The 24,965-nt window shown below is 37.1% G+C and overlaps 3 protein-coding genes across 3 annotated transcripts; 1 reads left to right on the top strand and 2 right to left on the bottom strand.

Annotated features, from left to right (window-relative positions):
* Positions 1–182: 182 nt before the first annotated feature.
* Positions 183–21,593, bottom strand: LOC145959418 (proto-oncogene tyrosine-protein kinase ROS-like). The gene is made up of 4 exons (XM_083078266.1): positions 20,735–21,593; positions 1,301–1,442; positions 655–748; positions 183–515 (listed from the first exon to the last, which is right to left on the bottom strand). The coding sequence occupies exons 1-4, from the start codon at positions 20,759–20,761 to the stop codon at positions 185–187; spliced, it is 594 nt and encodes a 197-aa protein (XP_082934392.1). The 5' UTR covers positions 20,762–21,593; the 3' UTR covers positions 183–184.
* Positions 2,491–8,424, bottom strand: LOC145974531 (uncharacterized). The gene is made up of 3 exons (XM_083104427.1): positions 7,636–8,424; positions 7,084–7,532; positions 2,491–6,818 (listed from the first exon to the last, which is right to left on the bottom strand). The coding sequence occupies exons 2-3, from the start codon at positions 7,256–7,258 to the stop codon at positions 2,491–2,493; spliced, it is 4,503 nt and encodes a 1,500-aa protein (XP_082960553.1). The 5' UTR covers positions 7,259–7,532; positions 7,636–8,424.
* LOC145959415 (uncharacterized) lies at positions 17,314–18,445 on the top strand. The gene has a single exon (XM_083078260.1). The coding sequence runs from the start codon at positions 17,315–17,317 to the stop codon at positions 18,173–18,175; it is 861 nt and encodes a 286-aa protein (XP_082934386.1). The 5' UTR covers position 17,314; the 3' UTR covers positions 18,176–18,445.
* Positions 21,594–24,965: the final 3,372 nt, after the last annotated feature.

Below are 24,965 nucleotides of genomic sequence, written 5' to 3' on the forward strand. Positions count from 1 at the left end.
TTACTAATCTGAAAAAAAGGAACTATAATTGTATAGTAAAAAATTATAGTTGAGATTTCTAATTTTAAAGTTATTACTACTATAATGTTGATAATAATAAACTTGCATAATAATAATAACTTTAACTCTATAGGTAGTGTTAAAAATAATTTATGAGAGAGAGATAATAATAACTATTTTTTTATCAGTATACGTACTTCGACGTTACTAAATTAGTAATGGTGTTTGAATCCACGTCTAATATGCGGATACTTTTGTCTGTTGTGAGTAATAATTTAGGTATTGGATTTTCATGTGTAGTCGACACATTGATTAAATCCGTGTAAGGACCAGCAACAATTTTAGTATATGCACGTACTCGAAAATAATATGTCGTGTTAGATGTTAGATTGTGCACCGTGTGCTCCAATTTTGTAGCTGTGATATTTTCATCGTCGCAGGTTTCTTTAAAGTCCTCGAAGAAACACTGCACTTGGTACCCTATTATTTCATCGGTAAATTCAGGTTGGTTCCATCTGTAAAAAAATAAAATTTTAGCCATTTTATATTTAACAAAATTATAACAGAATTAACATATTGATATATTTATGTTGTTGAATTTAAGAAAAAGAGAGAAAAATGAAGGAATACAAACTGAGAATTTAGATTCCTTACCTCAATGTCACAAAAATGTCGTTTACTTTTTCTGTTAATTGACTGTCGAATTGTACAAATGCTCTGAGAGATGCTGGCTTGCTCAAACTGCTTTCTAGAGATTTTAAGATCGTACATATTAACATAATTATATACATATAAGATTAAGTGGATTATCTCAGTAAATCAAAAAAATACAATTTAATGTGAAAATAAAGGAAAGAGAAAAAATAAATGTAAACTACAAAATATGGAAATTAGCACAGTATTGACCTTTAAAAAAATAATATAAGAATTTCATTTAAGATTTAGAAATGTAATCGTTAATTCATGGCAAAAACGAATAAATAAGTTTTAATAAAATGACAAGTACTTTTCGAAAAATTCCTATAGCTTAAGAAATCAGAAGTATAATATTTGCGACTGCTTTAAAACAAAGTAGCAAATTAATAAAATTGACTTTACCTTAAATTATGACAATTTTTATGTACAATGTTATGTTTATATTATGCTTTTCCATTTCTTTTTGGACGGAATTAGAATTTATATTCTTCTCACTACTGGAAGATATTTTTAGATTTGATTTCCACTCTCTCTTGAAATTATATTTACAATTTTTCGTCATAGATTTTGTTATTAATGTTTTATGCATTTTTTTGCAACTTACCGATAGATTCTGGCATGATAGAAATAGTTGCAAGTGTAACTTCATCGACTTCTCGCTCATTTCTCACAGTACTATCAGAATGACTCCGGTCAGATTTGAAATTTAGTATATGATGATCACTTTTCTCGGACATTGAAATACCCTTCATAAAGTGTAACATACGAAAAGAATTAAGTGAATATCGTTGAAGCGGTTGTTTCTGGTGCTTTTAATGATAAAAGTAGATATGGGCCACTATGGTGCGTCAAAACAAACCCCCACCACTCGGCCCCTGGCGCCGTGGGCGTGGCCAGGTGAAGTGGAGGGAGGCGTTCTGATTGGTGGAAACAATGCCCCACCTCCCGAAATCTCGATTTTGATTGGCTTGCACCATAGTGGCCCAGAGTTTGATTGGCTTGCACCATAGTGGTCCAGAGTTTGATTGGCTCGCACCATAGTGGCCCAGAGCTGCGATTGGTCGACGCCGGCTGTGTCGCCGTTTTATCAAATTTTTATTTCCCTACCTCCGCGGTACTAGACTCGAAGAAGCAATCCTCCTCCCACTCCAGCCCTGGCCCACCTGTATAGGGTTCCGAGTCAAATTCCCGTTACCTAGCTCTTAGTCGCTCTCGCTACGTCTTGGCAGAACGAACCCCCCCACCTACCGACTTTCGGAGGGTAGCCGGCGGTATACCATATGTCTCGAGGAAACAATCTTTACCTCCCCACTCCGTCTCGGGGCCCGCTATGGAATATCGAAACAAGCCCCCTCCGCTCGAACGGTTCATGACGCACTCGGAAAAAGAGACAAAGCATCTCAGTAGGAGACAATAATTATTATAATTATTATAATTATTATAATTAGACTACATTGCACTACAGAGGTAAAAAGATGAACATGCGAATGATTGAACGCGAGGCGGGGGTGTTATAAAGGAAGAAGGGAAAAGTTAAAAGTATTAAACACGAATTAAGATAAAAAATTTTTACATTTATTAATATTTTTCAAAACCAGCCATTTTTTAATAAAATTTTTGCTTATTATTAATATACAGAAATATATACAAAGAAGAATTATATTTATATTGTTATAAATTTTACATTTTTCTTATGCTACTTACAATATTTATAATTCTATTTTTTAAAATAAAATCGGAAAATGCGCGCTTTTATTTAAAAAAGAAAAAGTCACCCAAGAAATAAGAATATTGTTATACCGACACATATCCGTATGGTAGCGAATATCTGCTATTGATAAATCTACGCTTTACTAATACCGGCGCACATATTTTTGTTTCACTTCGCGTAACAATTTCATGAAACGCCGTACGTCGAATCGCATTAAAGCGTAGATTTATCGAAGTTTCGTTATTTTCTTCTTCTTCGTTTTCCTGTGTGTCTTTTTCTCTCGCTAATAGTAGCTTTTTTATAGCATTAAAATTAATTCGTCGCGAGTTCTCGTAATTGAGAGTAATACCCTTAACTTTACAAGTTTCGTGAGTATTACCCTCCGGTGTTCGCACGATGTAGGCGTAAAATTTCGGGCCCCCGGACACGAACGCCTCGATATAGCTACCGCGGCCGTAGCTTTCGAGTTCATCCGTCATGTCGCCTAGAAAATTTCCCGTAGGCGGCATGTATTCGTTCGATTCACCGGTGCTTATAAAAATACACGAATCCGTATCGTAATATAATACACGACGATCTAAACGTTCTAGGTACTCGTACAATTTTAAACGCGCTAGTGCAGTCGTATACGCTGCTATCACGACGTTTGTTATCGGCGAGGGAACGAGAGCCTCTTGTCGCAGTCGCCACGAAACATACATTACCTCGTCATTCACGGGTAATATGTCGGTTATCTCGTATTCGGCGCTCGTTAGTAATGTCGCGAAACGTTGTTGTGTTTTTACGATTTCGGTAGTCGGCAAATTGGATCGTTGGCCGAATTTTCCCCAGAATGAATTTAAGCATAGTTTCGCAACCGAGCGTAAACCAGGATTCCGCGCGATGTTTCGCTTATCAAGAACGATACCCTCAGTTTTTTCATATTCCCTCAAGTATCGCTCTTTTGCCTCATCGTCGTTTTCCCCGCATTCGCTCGGCCAACCACTGGCTTCCTGTTTAAGCTGTAAAAACGTATTAATATATTCGGCGAACAATCCACCTTGCCGCGACGCGCGATCGTATTGACTAACTCTATATTGCCAAATTTCGCTTACCGACGTTACGAGATAACCTTTCTCGACGGCCTTGCGTAATTCGCAGGTTACCCAGGTACCCTCGAATTCACGCTCGCTATCATTATGAGTGCACGGTGTCTGAGAAAATGTTTCGCAGCAACTACGACATAACGCGAAGAGTAATTTTCCTCGTACGCGATGCGGAAGTACGGGGTGAAATAAATCACGAGGAGGGAGTACTCTACAGCGTATGAGGCCTTCGAGCGAGTCGAAATTATAATTCGGTGACCTTCCGACTAACGCGCTACATTCATCGCCGACGTAAATTTCCGGATGACCGATCGGAAAAGCGCCCGTCTTCAATACAAACGGGTATAATGAGCATACGTCGACGTAGCGTATTTTTTCCGTACCTGTGACTTCGTATTGAGTTGCGATATTTCCCGTACGCCCACCGAAAAACGCGTCGCGAGGATCGAGCGGTGGTGTTTCTACCATCGGATGGTTCGCGAGAAAATCATACATTACGCGATTGTCGCGCATTTCTTGGTCGAAGGCGCACTCCCACTTTTCCGACACTATGTATCCCCGCTGACGAAGGCGCCATGAAACTGCGAGAGTTCGTTCATATCGCGAATTTAATGTATCTCCGCGATCCTCCCCCGACGAAAGCGCTTTATCGCGATTTACAGGGAAACAAGTTGGACATCCGTGCCAAAAGCAACCGTGAAATTGCAACACGTGACGCTGCGTCTTTCCCGCAACAGACGTTTCGAAATAACCATCGACGAGCGTACCCTCGATCGTGCGATATTCCCGCGCACGCCCCGCGTGATTTATACGGCGGTCGAGTTCGCGCTCCATCCATATCAGCCATTGTAAGGCTTTACGCGAATGATTGCTCGCGCATCTGTATCCCCCCGTAGGAATAATGCCTATCGTATCGGCTTGCAAAAAGTTTTTCCGGAAAACCGTCATGCAGGTCGAAGCAATAGTTGTACATTCCTCGAACGGGCATACATTTCCGCGATCTAGGAAAATTTTTCTAAACGCTACGCACGCTCGTCGAAGAATATCAACATCGTTACGACAATAGCGCACTATCTCGCGTTGGAAGTCGAACACGGTATTTTTTTCCCTCATTTCGGTATGCCATGTGAGAAAGCGTTCGCGCTCTTGCGATTTCATGTTATTCGGAGAATAATATTGTACATCGGGTAACGGTCCGACGTACGTTTGATTTTCGATAGTATTAAATAAATGCGGAAAAATGCCCTTATCCTCAGTATCCTTTAGCCCGAAAGCCTTAGGTAATTCGGATAAGCGCATCGGCATATAATTAACGCTATCGATGAATTTTGTATGTCCCGTGGTTAAAAGAATAATTTTTGTGCCGTTTAAAATTACTTTCGGTTCAATATCCCTACAATTTTCCACGATATATTTCAAAATAAATTGCGCGTCGAACGCTTTCGCATTATGCGCTATACAAATTATGTATTTAAAATATTTTACCGGACGCGTAACGAAATCTACAAACTGTTTAATCGGATCGCGTTGAAATACGAACTCTCGCACTCCGCACCAACGGCACCACACGGGCATGTTATTTTCCCCCACGCATGCTTCACAAATCTGTTGCGCGATGCATAGCGTCGGAATATGTTTTTTTATATTTCCCGTTCCTTCGACCGTCTCGTCCTGCCGCGTTTCGAAATCGTAAAATACGAAAGCCACACGTCCCTTTCCGCGTTCATATGCACGTTCGTTCTTTTCCGCGTTATCACATATGTTCCGTGCTTCTTCTTCTCTCGTGCTAGATATATCTACCTCATCCGGTACCATCGCTGATGAAGATGGCCCGGCAGAGGAAATATCGACACGTTGTCGAAGAGGTTGCATATAACACATATGATTGCGCGGTTGTTGTGAACGGCATAATTTGCAATAAGAAACGCCGCATTCGTGTTTTAAATTCGATTTAACGATACGCCCGCAACTATCGCAAAATCGCACGATGCTACAAACATTAGCGCGTGTTCTACCGTCGTACGATTTCTCGCTACGATGACGCTCGAAACACCTTGCACCGTAAAATAGCCGATTGCACGCGTCGCATTTTATTTCGGCGTAAGTGGAATCGCACGGTGGTGCGGATAAGCATCGCGGGCATTTATTTAAGCACCGGTGACTATTGGGTCTATCGTTTCGGAAGCCTACATTACACGCTACGCAATAATCGCGAGTACCAGCGGCGGCTTTTAAATTTAAAATAGGATTATAATGTCGCGAATCCTCGTAATACATGATATTTAATCGCCGCGAGGACTCGCGTCCGAGAGAAGCGAGTATTTCGGCACCGTCATACATCGGTTTTTCGCCGCGACCGAAAGTATTAAAATTATACACAATAATCGCGATATTGTCGGCGGCGAAATAACGCTGGAAACGTTCGATTTCACGAATTCCACAACCCTCTTCCGGTATTGCGACACCGGCATTTCTCGTTAATTGCAATGCACATTCGCGTTGTAACGAAGAATGCTGATATCTTATTGCGTTCCATTTCTCATGCAGCTCACCCGTACGGATATTACCGCGCTCGCTATAAGTTTGAGCTACTACGAGAGCTCGAGGGAAGCACAGGTTATCGGAATTATTAATTTCGACTATCGAACGTTTCGCGACATCCTCCCGTGTTAACGTGACGCGACCGCGACCCGAAGGCATCGAGACATTATAAACCCGTATGTTAAATTGGTCGGCGATATCGAGACCACCGGCGCTCTGTGCTAACGAACTCACAAGTCTCCAAATGTCCTCGTAACTCAAATCACGCGCCGGACGAAAAGATATACCCGCAGGACCATGCGATAAATTCGGCGAATCAAACGATAATCCTACGTAATCGCCCGGTTCACATGAATTTAACGCATACGCGTGAATTTCGCGAAACGCGTTTTCTAACGAGTGATATATATCGTTGCCTTCAGTCAACGGACGTATCGCGAAACTCGCTTCTCTACCGATTACCCGGAATCTTCTAAATTGTCGCGCATTTTCCGATATTAAATTTACAAAATTAAAATTATTATTTCCGACCTGTTGGTGAAGTTGTTGCTGCTGCTGCTGATGTTGCTGTTGTTGTTGTTGCTGTTGTTGTTGTTGCTGTTGCTGCTGGTACTCATGCTCCTCCTCCTCGTCCTCTTCACCCTCCTCGGTCTCGGATGAAATATTTTCCGAGCGGGGTAACTCGGCTACCTCCCCCTCAGTCTCATCCTCTTCCGCTTCTTCTTCCTCATTGGTGTGGGAGAGCGCAGAATTTTGTTGGCCGTCAACACCACCTCCGTATTGTACTGTTAAAAAACCGTATAAATTATAAATACTATTTTTGTTATTTTTATTATTTTAATATTTTTATACTCGAATGTAATCCGTACTATAAATATTATAATACAACGAAATAATCTCACCATTTTAGCAATATTTGTTGTTTTTTATTCCGCTACTAATATTCTGGGGAATAGCTAATCCCCCAGCGACGAGTTTCTAAAGAAAAATTAAGAATTTGGATTAAATTCGAGCATAAAAATATATCGAGAAATAAATTATTAAAGTTACCTTCTCTGGAGGGAGCGTATATATTTTCCTCTTCTTCCTCTCTCACAGTCTCTTCTTCTTCTTCTTCTTCTTCTTCCAGCACTATCACTTCTTCCTCTTCCTGCACTTCTTCTTCTTCTTCCCCACTCTCTTCTGGCTCTTCTTCGTTAATCTTCACTCTCCCGCGCTCCTCCATCTCTCGCGGAAATTCTAATAATATTTCAAGATTCGAATATTTAATATTATAGAAACAAAATTTAAAACAGTTCTAAAATTATTTTTATATTTGAATTTTCGTTTTAGCCTATTTTTTACATAATCATCATCTTTACCCGGCGAGAACACTTCGCTATCAGGGCTACTGATTGCATATGTGATGTCGTCAGCGTTCATGTTTTCCTCGTCGTCGTCGTCGTCGTCAAGAACGACAACGGGAATCGCCGGATTTTCCTCGAGTAATCGCGGTCTTCCTGAAATGTAGAATATTTTTTATTAGTATTGATTATTTTTATTACTACCGAACATTCTATCCGAGAAAAATTAGCACTCGTTTTCATTACGTGCAAAACTTACGCGAAGGACCTGCCTCGGGTTCTTCCTCTGCGCGGCGTCTACGTGAAGGTCGCACTATCGCTGTTCTCGCGAGATTATTGTTTCCTGTGATTAATTAGTAATTAAATATTTAACTTTATAATCGCGATTTTTCGTATTTTTTCTTTGAAAGCAAAAATAAATAAAATAAGTAAAATAATTACCCGTCGACTGGATCCTACTGTAGTTTTGAAGTAGGTAGGTTATATGTCCACCTACATCTTCCTCTTCTTCATATTTTTCATCTTCGCTCAAGGCTCTTCGTGCACTAATTATTTCGCCGGCAATATTTAGTAATTTCGCGTCGCCGCCGAAATGCCCCAATTTATATAAAATTGCAAGCAATGTATCGGAGCAGGCACACGCGAAATTCGAAAATACGCTGTAATTATGTTCACTTGTTTCCGTTAATTTGGAAATGTAGCTCGCGGAATTTATCTTTGGAGATAAACTCGCAGCCAACTTTGCACAACTCGATATCAAATTTTTATTACACGCCATTTTTTTTCTTAAAGGAATAACACGCGAGTGAAAATCGTACAAGTTTCCTCGGGCAAAGAAAATCTCGAAAATGCTTATATTCGGTTAAGCGTTGTCCATTTTATATATTTTCCTCCCCACTCAAAAAGGAAAATCAAACAAACCTTTATCAGCGCACGGAGAAGTCCATAAAAAATGTAGAAGTTTGAAATTTCTTGTAGTCGTATATACCGTATTGTAATTATATTTTTTACCGTAGCGCGAATAATCTATTTCATTTCTTATTTTGTTTTTCGAGAAAGCAACTGACGCTAAACATTTTGCTAATTACCTTAATTAAGTAATGGTTTACGCATATGATTTCTTAAAAACTAGGCGTAATAAAAAAAATTTGTAATTATTTTATTTGTCAAAGATTTTTATTTTGCGTCGACCATAGCTATTGCTCGAATATAATAAATTTTTAAAATTATTTGTTTCTTTATAAGAAAAAATACACGTTTAATGCTAATAATAATAATAATACACGACGTGTTGCTGCGTGTTCGCAGTAAAGGACAGAAGGAGATATCGGGAAATATGTTGAAAACGTAGTAAAAAGTACTCTGTGAATTTTTTTTTTTAAGAAAAACTTGTTATGTTATTTATTATATTTTATCGATGTACATTTATTTATTGGTTTTCATAAAATTTTCGTTTTTGTAAAATCGCACGAGAAATTTCATTAAATTTAAGCGAAAGTATCTCTACAAATATAATGCTGAAATATACATCTAAAAATGTTAAATTATTAATTTGAGTTCGAACACTTTGTTCGATTTGTTCATAATTTCCTTTAATTGTGAGTTTTATAATTTCGCAATCTATGTACGATGAGGGAAGTTTTAATTCTATTTCGTTTATTATATAGTTAGCACATGTATTGACAGTATCAACGATATTAATTAATTGCGACAAATGCGTATCTATGCATTTTATAATATTTTCCAAGCCGAGGAAAGTAACTTTCTGCATCACGATAGCGGTGTTATAAGTTTTTCGTTTCTTCGACGGAGGTTGTTCTTCCTTCTCGACATTACTCGCGGAATATTCGTTGGTTTCCTTGTATGCCACTAGAATAGCCCTCGAGCCATAAGCGCTGGTAAAGTTGATGGTGATATTGTTAATAATAATCGGATTTATTCCTCCCGTTCTTTTTTGATCGTCGTTCAAATACTGTCTCATATGTTCCATGCAGGATTGAAATTGCTGCCACGTGTCGGAGTCGAGACAAATCCCATCGGCATTATTGCTCGTTAATTTAACAATTGGAACAAAACAGTCTTCCTTCGTCGATTGCAATCCCACTTGTATCTTCTTAGTGAAGGATGAATTAAGTCCGTATGTTGTTGATAGCAACAAATGTCGGTTTCTTCCACCGTTGCCGATTTTATTGTCTCCATTTCCCGGCTCCTTAATATCGCAAACATGCGAGGATTTCACAAAACTGGCTATTTCGGTCGTTCCGGCCATTACTATTAACCACTCGAAACAAACTCGAAAAATGTACTGTGCAAAAAATAATCACAACAACAACGTTAGCGTATTTGCGTAGAATTTTTCTTCTTCGCTCGAGACTTAACTTCTGTTAACGACGAAATTCGAATGAATACACGGTTTGTCCTCGCGCTTATATTACTGCTTCTCCCACCTAAAAAAAATCTAAGCAAAAAGAGTGGGGGGAAATAATATGGGCAGAAGTGAGCATAAATGCGTATTCAAACAAAATATTTTACAATAATCAAAGAAAAATACCGAGAAACTTCTATAAACGTTTCTAGAAACTTCTAAAAATTTTCTCTAAGCTATATCTCGAGTGATTCACCACGGGAAAAATATTTAGGGGATGTTTTATTAAGGAAGATTCGAATGATAAATTTATAGATATTACGGGCGGGGGTATATCTGAATGTTTAATTTAAAAAAAATGTGAAATCTTATCAGATTTCTTAGTCGATACGGTATATATGCTGTTTCAGCATGAGAAAAAAATAGGTTGAGGATTTAGGATGAGGGTTTCGCTAGGGTAGATTCAAGGTGAGAAAGATTTTCCATATCTTCCTAAATTATTTGGAAACAGAATTGTTTTCTTAATCACTATTGCAAATATAGCGGGGTTATTTTAAAATGAAAACCATTGACGGTTATCTTAAGATGAGATTATTTTATTGAATGTCTCTAGTTTTTTAACGTGTGTTTAGGGTTTTAAGAATCTCTAGATATTATTATTATATCACGGGGGGATAGTGTTTGTCTGAGTCAGCTATCTGCTGATTCATAAAATACGAGTATGTACAGGTATTTTGTAATTTAGGCGATACATCGATTTAAAATATATTTTCCAGAATTTAAGCATTTTATTTTTACTATAAGCGTATATGGAGAATCAATTATAAGCTCATTAGCGTTGGTGCTCGCGAAAGTCGCCGATGCGAGCTTACCCTCGCGCGAATACGCTTACTCGCGGTCGCGCGTCGTGTATCATCTAATCAGCGGTGCTTTCCGCTCGCACGCGTAACAGAGAACGCTAGCGCGAGCACGTGGCCGGCGCGGATGGGGCCCCACGCGAATAAGCTTATTTTCTTCTTACATTCCTGCAAATAATATTCGAGGAGCATGCGCATTTTTTTCTTTCTTAGATTATTGTTGTTAAATATCGTCGTTTACTTTTTTATTTATGAGATTGTTCCTAAACGCGAAATCGATTATTTTGTGTAATGGACGTGCGCTGGAAACATCCTTGGACGTCGATCGTCTGCGGTTCTACGGGATGCGGGAAAACAATTTTCGTGAAAACATTTCTTCGACATTTATCCCGCATGTCCGATGTCCGATTCGAGAGAATTTTATTTTATTACGCCGAGTGGCAAGATGCGTATCAGTGCTTACATTGCGACACGGGAGAGAGAGAAGAAGAGAAAAGCGAGAGCAAATATAGCGATAATGCTTTAATAAAATCGAGGAAAAATATAATCGAATTTCGCGAAGGGTTACCGCGTCCGGAGGATTATTCTAACGATGCGCTTTCTCCGAAATTGGTGATAATCGACGATCTTATGAGGGAATCGTCTTCGTGCGACGCTATCGTGGATCTATTTACGAAAGGAAGTCATCATAAGAATCTCAGCGTTATACTCATTTCGCAAAATCTTTTCCATCAGGGACGTGGACAGCGCGACATATCTCTCAACGCGAATTATATAGTAGTTTTCAAAAATCCGCGCGATCGTGCGCAAATTCGTCATTTAGCGCGTCAGGTATATCCCGACGATCCAAAATTTATGGAAGAAGCGTACTACGACGCTACCTCGAAGCCGCATGGATATTTATTGCTCGATTTGAAACAATCGACTCCAGACGAATACCGATTTCGCACGTGTATCTTTCCGGAGGATACTCTACATTACGTCTACATACCACGTAAATCTGTCATTAGAGCCGGAAGCGTATAAAAGAAAGGTATTCGCAGCCGCGAGTTGTAGTTGTGCGATTACGACGCAATGGTGAAAAAAGCAGACCCTAACAAAACATCATCGACAGCGACAGCGAGGAATTTACCGAATAGCGCAATAAAGACTGCAAAACGTTGCATCGGAGAGAAGAACCTGTGTTTCTTAAAAACTCTATGCTATTTGAAAAAAAATCAAAGAGCGGCGTTCTTACGCGATGCCGACAATAAATTTGTAAAGTGTATTCAGGAGTGTATTTTCAATACGCTCGAAGGTAACGTACCACTCGAATCTAGCGAAAAAAAGCGCTTGTCCAAGCATAAAACGACTTTACGGCGCATCGCGGCAAAGCGGGGTAATTTGAAGACTAAAAGAAAACTATTGGTACAACGCGGAGGATTTTTACCCTATATTATCGGCCCTATACTCGGAGCTTTATTATCACGAATTATCGGCGAGTGAAAAGAAATACAATTCTTTATATTCTTTGTGAGGAAAAATAATAATATTTGGAAAAGTATTAAAAATGGAAAAGGCTAAAAAAATGGTTTTAATTTCTATGGAAAATCTCGAAAAAATGCAACGAATGCAGCAGCAGCAGCAGCAAAATCAACAGTCGGAAAATGTTAATAATACGGAAAATGATAATAATAAATCTGTACGGACACCGGGAACCCCTTTATCGCGACTCGATGCGGAGATGTGTCGTATTCTCAATCTCTCGACTCCCGCCGACGAGGGTGAAAGATGGAAAATGTATAAAGAAGTACTTCAACGTTATCTTTACTTTGTTCGGGATGCAAAAAAGCGTTTTCGCAAAGATTCGCGTGGGGCTTTAAACGGCGACGCCGATGATAAAACTGAGCAAGACGAGGACATGTACTTGGAAGATGACGATACCGAAGAATTTACGCGTACTTTAATTAGTAGCGTTGAAGATGGAGGAGGAGGTGACGCTAATAGTTTCGGAAAAAAGCGCGATCAATCGGCGGAAATGATTAAAAATATAATCGAAAGTGTGCCGAAAACTTATCGCTACAAAGCTCACACGCTATTGAAATATTTACTCGATGCTCCGTCGTCAAAGATCGGTTGGGATAGACAAGGACTCGTGACTATAAACGGTGCGGTTGTAACGGGTTCGAATATTGGCGATCTCATAAATGACGCGATACGCGAGAGAAAAACAGTAAAAGCAATCGGAAGAGTTCAGTTTGCGCGATTACTGCAGGACATAAACACACCTTCCAGTCTCATAGGAAATCGTAGTTTTTTACACGTAGGCAAAATAGCTCGTCGTATTAAAAGCAGCGAATTAGCAGCTGTTACTTCCACTCCGAAAACTCGTCGTTCACGTAGCAGGTTAAACGAGACGGTTGTATCCGAAGGAGATACGATATTTATATCTGCCGATGAGGATGAGGATGAGGCCGATAAAACATTAGCAAGTAAGGACGAGAATTCCCCGACGAAGAAAGCAAGAGGTTTATTCGGTTGGAGCAAATTCTAATAAGATGGAACTCGAAAAATTATATTACGATCCTTCGCACTACGCGTGTTATTCAGCGACGGTCAATTTATCACGAGCGGCTAAGCCGAATTTCTCGCGTAACGATGTTGTCGACTGGCTTAAATCGCAAGACGCGTACACGCTGCATCGTCCAGTACGACGAAAATTTCCGCGTTTACATTATAACGTGACAAATATCGATGATTTATGGGAGGCTGATTTAATCGATCTTCGTAATCTTAAGAGTTATAACGACGGATATTCCTATCTACTGGTGGTTATCGATGTACTTAGCAAATTTGCTTGGGTAGAACCTTTGCGCGATAAAACTTCGGCGTGCGTGATAAAGGCCTTTCAGAACATATTCTCGAGAAACAAAAAACGTTTACCCGTTTACCTACAAACCGACAAAGGTAAAGAATTTATCGCGAGCGCTGTACAAAAATTCTTAAAAGAAAAAAACATCCGATTTCGTGTAGCGCGAAATCCCGATATCAAAGCAGCTATAGTCGAACGTTTCAATAGAACACTTAAGGAGAGGATGTGGCGCTATTTTACACATAAAAATACTCGCCGTTATATCGATATTTTGCAGGATATTGTTCACGCTTACAATCATACTCGTCATTCTAGCATTAAAATGCAACCAGCGATCGTTACGTTGGAAAATGCGCGTATCGCGCGAGAAAATATGAATCGACGTTGGAATATCAATGCCGAAGATGCTGAAGGAAGAAAAAATCGCGGGCGCAAACAAAAGTGTAAATACAGAGCGGGCGAGCTCGTACGCATTAGTAGAGCAAAAGCAGCGTTTGAGAAAGGATACGAGGCGGGATGGAGTGAAGAAATATTTCGAATTCATCGCGTTCTCGAATGGAGAAGACCTCCTGTATACGAACTAAGCGATTTACAGGGCGAGGTTATAGACGGGATTTTTTACGAGCAGGAATTAACGCAAGTTATTAAAGACTTACGAGAGGGAGAATTTATCGTAGACCACGTGATAAAAACCAAGGGACGGGGGGACAATAAACAATTACTAGTTAGTTGGCGGGGATATCCTTCTAAATTCGATTCTTGGATATCAGCCTCGAGTTTAATATCAAAATGAGAGGGGAAGAATTTCACATAATCCTCCCGAGTAATAGTAGCATGCGCTACTTTCCGGAAAATAAAACAACGTGTTTCACCACCGAATTACCTCAACGTATAGACTTAAGCGGTCGTTGGGAAGTAGCGCTCACGGAGATCCAGTTTCCGTGTAGCTTTTTACATATACGCCCTGGAGAAGGAACAATAAAATTTATCGATATTAATAAGAGCATCGATGCGTTTTCTCATGCGGATGTCGAAGTATCACCAGGCGTTTATTCGAGCGTACGCGATATTATAGAGACAATGAATGACGCGTGCAAACCCGTAAAAGCCCATGTCGTTTGGGAATTAAAAGCTGGTGGTAAAGTTGTTATGAGACTTTCCTGCAAAGAGAGGAAATGCGATATGGAACATCATGTGCATTTTTCCGACAAGCTTTGTCGTATGCTCGGTTTTGATTCACACTGTGGAAGTTCGAACGATCTATTACCGATCTACTACAATCCTGACATTCCTCCTTCTTCGAGCATTGCTTTTCCAAAATTTCCTTTTGTACTCACGGGTGACGACTATATAATAGCCGACATACCAGCTAGTTTGTTGCGAGGTATTCCAGACAAACTTTTCGTCTACTGCGACATTTGCGAACCTTATATTACGGGCGATGTACAATCGCCTCTTCTTCGAATAGTCGCGCACGATGCACGAAACGATTATCCGTTTGCATCCACTCAGATAAAGCATTTTTCGCCCGCGCAATACATCGCGCTGCGGCGAACGAGTTTCCGTACGATCGAAATAGATATCAGAGATCAGCTGGGGAAGAGCATATCATTCGAATTCGGAACGTTGACGGTAACTTTGCATTTTAGGTGTATCGATTAGATATTATAAAATACACGGAATCCGCGAAAGAGAAAAACGCATTTGACCGTTCATTATTATTATTATTATTATTAATGGACTATTACTCGGTATATCGCGACGAATTACAGAACGGAGGCGGTCGCGGCGGCGGAATCCCGCGAGTTTTCGTCGGATCGCCCTATCAGCGCGGTCACGGAATTGGCAGTTTTCTCGGGGGATTATTCAGACGCGTACTACCATATTTAGGTAAAGCCGCGCGAGCTGTGGGAAAAGAAGCTTTACGGGCTGGCGTTAATGTAATCGAAGACGTCGAAAACAATACGCCATTTAAGGTAGCGGCCAAACACCGTTTTGAAGAATCGCGAGACAAACTCAAGAGAAAAGCCAAAGAAAAAATAAGTAGTCTAATGAAGGGTTCGGGATATAAGTCTGATGCGAAAATGCATGTAGCTCAGTTCCCTTTTGTCGGGCTTGATAATCACATCGCACGATCCGCAATAACATCGGCTCGCAAGCGACGACGGACGAGTAAGAAAATCAAAGCGGTTGGGAAAAAAAGAACGAGTACAAAAGCGCAGAGAAATAAAAAGAAGAAGAAAAGTCGTACGGTTGTGAAAAAAAGACTTAAGACGTCTGCGAAACGACGTAAATCGGTAAAAAACGTACCGTATCCGATATATTTTCTTAAGCGGTTATATTCGGAGCATTCTAATTTAACGACGGTGGCGAGCGACGGACGACAGCGAGCAATTTGCGATAAAGAAATATGTCTTTTCTTCACACGCATTCGAGCGAGTGTTTAAAGAGCGAACTAGATCTCTTCTCTCTACCACCTACGCAAACTAGCATCGAAAATTCGCAATGGATTCATTACAAACCCGTGACCTCTCTCTCGGACGACTCGCCGATAGAATTCGTCATCCCCGGACACGGAGAAGAATATTTAGATCTCACGCACACCATGCTGAGTCTTCGTCTACGTGTAGAAACAAACGCCGATTCCGCGAGACAGGCTTCAGGAACAAGCGCCGAAAGAATAGCCGTAGGCCCTGTAAATCATTTGCTCGTGTCGCCTCCAAACAACGCTTACGCGTACCGAGCGTACATAGAGGCGTTGTTAAATTATTCTTCACCCGCAAAAACTTCCCATCTAACTTCCTGTCTATGGGACATGGATGCACCCGGACACATGGACGATCTGTTGGAAACAAATCCCGGCAATCCCGCTCTCGCGAGACGCGCTCGTTACATTTCCGGAGGAAAGGCGTTAGATCTCGTAGGACATCTCCATTGCGACGTTTTCAATCAAGACAAATTTTTAATTAACGGTGTAGAAGTACGGTTGAGATTCGTTCGTTCGAAAGATTCGTTCTGTCTCATGGAAAGTAGCGGAACATCGAAAATTCACATTCTCGACGCTACCTTGCTCGTTAGAAGGGCGAAAATAAGCTCGGGTTTGTTACTCGCGCATGCTAGAATGATGAGTAAAGTTACAGCCAAGTATCCGCTCACGAGAGTCGAGGTTAAAACATTCACGATTCATAGCGGCGTTATGGGTGAATCGTTAGATAATGTAATACTCGGTCAATTACCGAAGCGAGTAATAGTCGGTTTCGTTAGTAATAAAGCGTTTAACGGTGACAGAAAATTAAATCCGTTTAATTTCAAGAACTACGGAATAAATTTCTTCTCGCTGTACGTCGATGGCACGCAAATCCTCAGTAGGCCTTTGCAACCAGCTTTCTCCGAGGAGGAACCGCTTTACATCGAAGCTTATCAAACGCTTTTCTCGGGAACAGGTATTCATTTTTTGAACGAGGGAAATTCTATAAGCAGAGACGACTATTTCAAAGGATATACTTTATTCGCTTTTGATCTTACTCCCGATCTATCCGCTAATTGCGCTGGACATTGGAATCTCGTCAAACATGGTAGTTTACGATTAGAAGTGCGATTCGTAAGAGCACTTTCCGAGACGATTAATTGTATTATCTATGCCGAATTCGATAATGTCATAGAAATCGACTCGTCTCGTCAGGTCATCGTCGATTTTTCGGGGTAAATTTTTTATAGACGCTTAAAATTGTTCCCCCTCTACTTCGCTCAAAACTCCGACATCAGTGCGCAACGTTTCGAAAAATATTCAGTTTCGTTGGAGACACGCTCGGCGTCGTTGTTTTACATAGAGCCTCGCGTCGAATCACATAAGTTTTTTCGTAAGATGGATATAGTCGTCGATATTCAGGGTTTCCGCGATGCGAAGAAAAAGTTTATCCCTAAGGAGGTTGCTATTGTAGCGATTGACGCTCCAATCGTCGATCATTGGATTATGATACCGACGCATTCGTTTGCCGAATTACCTGAAAAAATAAGACAAGAAAACAACTGGCTCACGCGAAATCATCACGGCATTGAATGGTTCGATGGCGAAACTAATCCGAAATATTTTACATCGCAACTGCGGCAAATTACAAGATGCGTGCGTCACATTTATGTTAGAGGAAACGAGAAAGCGAGTTATTTGAGGAATCTACTTTCTAGAAATATATATAATTTGGAAGGCATCTCACCGGCATTCAAAAATCTGACGGTAGAAGAAGAGTGCGGACATCACGGATTTCGAAAATTCGGAATCTTTCATTGTGCATTACGCAACGCTTACAAATTAAAAAGCTGGATTGTTGCGCAAAATAATTTCAGCAGCGACGGAGACAGCATTACTCGAACGACTTGCAGTTCTCCCGAAATTTTGATAGTAAGCGACGACGACGACGACGATGAAAATGAAAATATTAAAGCACAATCAAATAATAAAATAGAGAAGAAAAATCTGCAAAAAATCGAACGTGCGGCTATTAACCGCCCCGCGCAAACAGAAAATCCGCTAGCTGTACAACCCGAAAACAAGCCACCAAAAGAAATTATTCAAATAATACCGCTTGTTCGCTCGTCTTCGCTGCAAACAAATGGACTCTCGCGAAATTCTGCAAGCATTGCGTCAGCTAGATGTCAAACATGTGGGAGTCTATCCTGCCGACAGATTGCCGATGGCGTGGACGAGGTCGACGGCCATCGTCGCTAATACGGACAATCATAATCGCCCTGGAGAACACTGGATCGCTTTCTTCCTCGACGAAGACGGTACAGGGACATACTTCGATAGCTACGGAATACCGCCCTTGTATCCGGGTTTTTTCCTACGTCTCCGGCGAAATTCCAACATTTATCGATGGAATACCGAACAACTACAAGGGCTTTTCTCTCAAACCTGCGGACTCTACAGTTGTGTATTTTTATATTATATGTGCAGCGGTTACGATCTCGATGGATTTCTTAGTCTTTTTTCCGAAAATTGCAAATATATATAACGATCATTTAATCGTAGAATTATTTCATAAAATTTTTCTTCGCGAAAAAAAACATGAAAAATATAATGTTAATTAATAGCGTGTTTAATTGTAAGAAGATATAAAAAAAATTTTTGCGAAGTACTACGAATTGTATGCGGGTATATTAATAAATGTGAAAATTTTTTATCTTAATTCGTGTTTAATACTTTTAACTTTTCCCTTCTTCCTTTATAACACCCCCGCCTCGCGTTCAATCATTCGCATGTTCATCTTTTTACCTCTGTAGTGCAATGTAGTCTAATTATAATAATTATAATAATTATAATAATTATTGTCTCCTACTGAGATGCTTTGTCTCTTTTTCCGAGTGCGTCATGAACCGTTCGAGCGGAGGGGGCTTGTTTCGATATTCCATAGCGGGCCCCGAGACGGAGTGGGGAGGTAAGGATTGTTTCCTCGAGACATATGGTATACCGCCGGCTACCCTCCGAAAGTCGGTAGGTGGGGGGGTTCGTTCTGCCAAGACGTAGCGAGAGCGACTAGGAGCTAGGTAACGGGAATTTGACTCGGAACCCTATACAGGTGGGCCAGGGCTGGAGTGGGAGGAGGATTGCTTCTTCGAGTCTAGTACCGCGGAGGTAGGGAAATAAAAATTTGATAAAACGGCGACACAGCCGGCGTCGACCAATCGCAGCTCTGGGCCACTATGGTGCGAGCCAATCAAACTCTGGACCACTATGGTGCAAGCCAATCAAACTCTGGGCCACTATGGTGCAAGCCAATCAAAATCGAGACTTCGGGAGGTGGGGCATTGTTTCCACCAATCAGAACGCCTCCCTCCACTTCACCTGGCCACGCCCACGGCGCCAGGGGCCGAGTGGTGGGGGTTTGTTTTGACGCACCATAGTGGCCCATATCTACTGATAAATTATATAAATTATAAAATTAAACAAAAAATTGCCATTCGTTTTTTGTTTGCTTAATAATACCGGTTTGATATATACTATTCCTAAATAATATAAATTGAACGTGATGTAGTTTTATTCATATCGTAAAATCTATTTTTTATTTATTTTTTTAAAGACATCTTGTATATCAAACATAACTCAAGTCAAAAAGAAAATCAATCAATAGCTTAACGAGAGTCAATGAGGATTCATAACAGCTTTTAGCAAGTAGTACAAGCGAAAGTGTAGCTCTTTGCAATTATTAAAACAATTTTGTTTAACGATTTGATTCTTTCTCATGATAGGTTAGTTAACTCTTCTCAATTTTACCGTAACTCAAATTTCTTTTCAAAAATTTGCCGATATTACTAAAGTTTTAATAACGTTTGTACTTCAAGAATAAAAAGGTTAAAAATATTGTTTCTTTACAGTTATTAAATATTAGTCATAGAAAATTATATAAATTCTTTTATTTATTACCTTGTCAAGTTTTTTCTCGAATGTCGATATATTTTTAACACAAACAAATCCTGGAAATGATAGTATAAACCGATAGTATAAACTGATAATGCCTCCATAAAATTATGTGGATATAATTGTATATAAATGGATATATGTACAATGAAAATTAATATAAATTCTAGTTTGTTATTGAATATATTGTCGATCGAAATATTAGCGTTATTAGATACAACTTGAAGAATGTTTGATGAATGGTTTCTTTATTAGACAGATTTTCTATCTCGATATTTAGTAGCTCTGTTCCGTTATATAATTATGCTTAACACAAAGAAATGATGCTAAATTTCTAAATTAATTTCATAAAATAAAATCTACATTAGTATAAAACTTACTATATATCAATAAATATTATTATATATATCTAGGAAAATAAAGAAATTTCAAAAATTGAAAAAGAATAACATGAAAATCTGTTGAAGTGCCATCGTATGTATATATTAATGTAGCAGATAGTAGAAAACTTTATTAATTTTCAAAATTGTTATTTTTAGAAATAGTAATTATATATATATATATATATATATATATATATATATAAAGAGAGAGAGAGAGAGACAAAATAATACAGTCAAATTTTAAAATACCGTTTTAATTAAATTTAATATACTATATAACATCCATTTTTTTTTTGTAAACAAAATTTCGAAACTTTATCCATCTTTTTTTTACAACATCATACATACTTTTTTCTTTCATATTGAATTGTTTTGTTTTATCTTATCTTATTATAGGTAGAATATATAATTTATTATCATTCATTTTTAGTTACACTACTGCAATAACATTCAATTGTTACTTAATCAAGCGAAAAATATCTCTTACCTGGGTGAAATTTAAATCCGAACACATGGAAACACTTTCTTCCTGGAGGCTGTTTGAAGGGGTATAATCCTTCGGTATAAAAGTGATAGTTGCCTTTGTGTGTGTGTGTGTGCGTGTGTGTGTGCGTGTGTGTCAGTACTAAACCGTTCAATAAAATACATAAAATTGTTCCAAACATAATTTGCATTTTTCGTAAACGTTTGCACTGAATCGGTTTCCGTTGAATCCTCAATTAGTTTTTTTCTCACTCTACTAATTCTGTTGTGTTAATCGAATTGATATTAATTCATATATATACATATATTTTTGATAAATTCCTTAAAACTCAGTTTTAAAAAATCGCAAGTTATTATCTTCTAATATTATGCTCTTAGATTTCTCTTTATGGTCGCGATCACAATATATATCTTAAGATTAAATTAGGGAATTCTTAGTAAATAAATAATTTCTATTTTTTTTAGGGGAACAAATGACGATGCAAAATGATACAAAATGATCATTTTATAGCGAACAGAGGAATATAATTATTATCACCTTTCCTTTTTCATTAATATTATAGTAGAAAAACGTTAATAAAAAGATAACCCCAATCAAATTACAAACTATCAAAGAAGTTATAGAATTATAGATATCTTGTAACATTTTCAGCCATATTCAAGCACATGCAGCGTGTAATCGAATTCACTTAAATATTTATTATATCTTTGGTTTTATTAAATATGTAATTATGACAATTCGTTCGTACGACTGTGTTACTACGTATGCTTTTCAAAATCCACTATTTGTACACAATTTTTTGTGATATTCATATGATGCAGTTTGAATCAAACGATAAGTAACGCGGTAGTGTGTTTGGCTAGCGATCACAATACTAACTGACTTCGAATGATCAATCTGATCATATGTTGCCATGACGTCTTATTAGCTGCATTCCGTTTGTAATTTATTTTTATCCACGGAGATACTCGCGTTATTTCAAAAAGAATTAAAATCTTTAAAAACTGTTTCACAAAAAAGTTATATATGTATAAAACAAAAATAGTTCTATGTATAAATAAAAATAATTATATGTATATATAATTGTTTAATGAATTTTATTAAACTTTTTATATTAATTTATTTCTGAGTATCTTCTCTTTGGCATAAGAGGCACGTTTACTATATAAAAAGATATTCTGATTATAAGAAAAGTAATAATGGATTTAAAAAATGATTTATACGTTTTCTGTGACATTCATATAATGCAATTTGAATCAATATGTAGCGTTTTTAGTATAAATCTAGTAGTTCTAGTATAAATAAATACAAATTTCCAAAAGCAAATAAATAACTAAAATAACTAAAATAATGGTACGAGTTATTTTTATCGTTATTTGCATCGAATAACCTTATAATATAATAACGTATATAATATAACTTTACTTAATATTAACTTAACATAATATACTTAATATAATATATAATATAATATAAAATAAAAAACTTATAATATTAATTACTTTATTATTTTAATTATACTATTGTAATTTTATATACGACAATTTTTATATGCACCAGTGTGCATTAGTGTATCCAATCAAATTCTCTCTTTCTCCCGCTATAAATCAATTACTTTTTCCAAAAAAGTGATAAACACTTTAATTACGTGAAATATAATTGAAAATAATTTTGTAATGCTCCGGTCTCCTTTTGTGACTTATTTAGTCCATTTATATATTAAATGATATACAACATTTTTATTTTCAAACATATTTTTATATTATTAAAGAAACATTCTGCTAAGAATAATTAAGAATAATTCTGTATGTTAAGAATAATTAAGAATAAATTAAACAAGTATTTACATAATGGTCTCTTTTTAAATTCATGCATAATAATAGACGTATTTTCAAATATTTTATAAATTTATAAAAATTTATTCCCTTCACAGCAATGATATATGTATGTACAAAGATTTATATGTACAGTTTGAAATAGGAGAAAGCTCCAAAACATAATATAAAAGAAGCTTGAAAAGAAAATTACAATTGTGTGTTAACATTTATGAATTTACAAAATAGTTAATATTACATTAAAAAGTGTGCAGATCTTATATAATATATAAAATACAAAAATACACATGTTGAATATCTAATAAGTATCGTAAGAAAACAAACATTCAATTATTAGTACATGCATATCCATCTATAATTTTTTCTTCATTAACTAACAATAAGTTATTTATATCAGTTAGATAATACATATAACAATAATATTTATTGGATTCAATATATCATCTCTTCTACGTCACTTCTTAGAACTATAATATTTTCGAGACAAAATTTGAAGTTTGATTTAATTTCCGCTGCATTGCAACAAGACAGCATTGATATCAAATGGACAGTTAACCTTTAATTATCAATTGTCAATAGATGACGTAAAACAACGTTTTATGACACGTGGCTGTCGTCAATAAATAACTTAAGATATGCTATGATGCCCGAGGTAGCACATATTCGTTTTATATACGTTTCTTACACGTATCCAATATTTTTTAATCGTAAAACATTAATAAGAAACATTTCTATAAATACGTTTTTAAAACCATAGTTAAGGAAACATATTTTTCACGTTTCTAATATAGACAAAATAAAAACTAATATTTATTAATCAAATTATATATACATATATACATACATATACATATACATATATACATATAAATATATAGGGGAGACCGGGGACAAAAGTAACATTTTTTGTATTATAGGTCACTAATTAATTATCGTTAGAGATATAAAAAAAAAGATTATATGTTAAAAAGCTCCATTTATTGCTCTATTATTATACCTATGTTTCAATCTCAAATGATAGATATTTAAAGAGCTACTATAGCTTTTCGCAAGTTCGTTGTTACTTGCAGGATATTACTTTTATCCTGGGGGCCTGGGACGAAAGTAACATAATCTGGGGATAAAAGTACCAGTTCTTATTTTCGGGAAAATAAAATAAATATGACTTTTTTCAATTTAAGGCAACTTTTATTATACTTTTTTATTAAGCAAGATAACTTTTATTATAAATTTTTTTTGTATTATATTATATTAAAATAAAAAATAAAATAAATATTTATTTTTATCATCTTTGAAAAACTTAAAAGAAATAATCTTCGTTAAGCAAAATAATTATAAGTTATATCAAATAATTATACTTAATATCACACCAGTTTTGTACTTTTTTAAGTCTAAATAATAATTTAATTCTAAATAATAATATAAAAATTGTATGATAACTACTTATACAAAAGAGATTGGTATCTATTCCGAATCAAAATTATGGCATACGTAATAAGAATCGTCTTTGGTACAGTTATTATGGGACCAGTCCTTATACTTTAAGCATTGAAACCTGTTACTTTCGTCTACAGAGTGTCGTGTTACTTTTGTCCTCAAACACATTTTTTAGAATAAAAGCATTATAACCTAAATATGATGCAAGACTTAGCCAAATCAACTATAAAAACTTATGAATACATTTTAGAAGAATACACCGGCAAATAATTACGTCAATATATACACTTTAATTAGGCATAGATACAAAAAAACTAAAACAAGAAATACTTAGGTGAATAATGCAAATACATTAATTTCACTATTGCATGTGCAACCGGCGCGATCGTTCTACAACAATTAGCTGAAAAGGAAGAGAATCGGGGCGTACGCGTTTGACTATATAGTATAAATTATTCAACATATTGTGTAGTTTATTACGAGGCTTGTTACTTTCATGACGTTGTTACTTTTGTCCCCGGTCTCCCCTATTTAGAAAGTTATATTTCAAATTAAAAAAGGTACTACTAAGAAAATTCTACTACTAAAAAAATAAAAAGATAGAAATTTATCCATAGAAAATTTCATTAAAGAGAAAAGAAAGAAGAAATTCTTTTTCATGAACTTTTGTTCTTTGTATTTGTGTAATAAAATCATTAAAAATGGCGTGCGTTTCATTAAAAATATTTGCATATTAATAAGCGATAGAGAAAAAATCGAAGTAGCTAGGGAAAAATGAGAATCTCCGAAGACGGATAATCTGGATTAAATTGGATGAATGAAGATGTGGGCAGAATCGGAAAAAAATTTCTCTACGTTTGCCCTCACCGTATCTCTTCTTTGATTCACGCGATCGATTTGCTAGAATTTCTCGAAAGAAAAAAAAAGATCATCCGATACATTCATGTAATTAGAACTTGACA

This window comes from Camponotus vicinus, unplaced genomic scaffold (genome assembly GCF_025532165.1).
Source record: "Camponotus vicinus isolate PSW18456_S1 unplaced genomic scaffold, iyCamVici1.0 SCAF_1, whole genome shotgun sequence".
NCBI lineage: Eukaryota > Metazoa > Arthropoda > Insecta > Hymenoptera > Formicidae > Camponotus > Camponotus vicinus.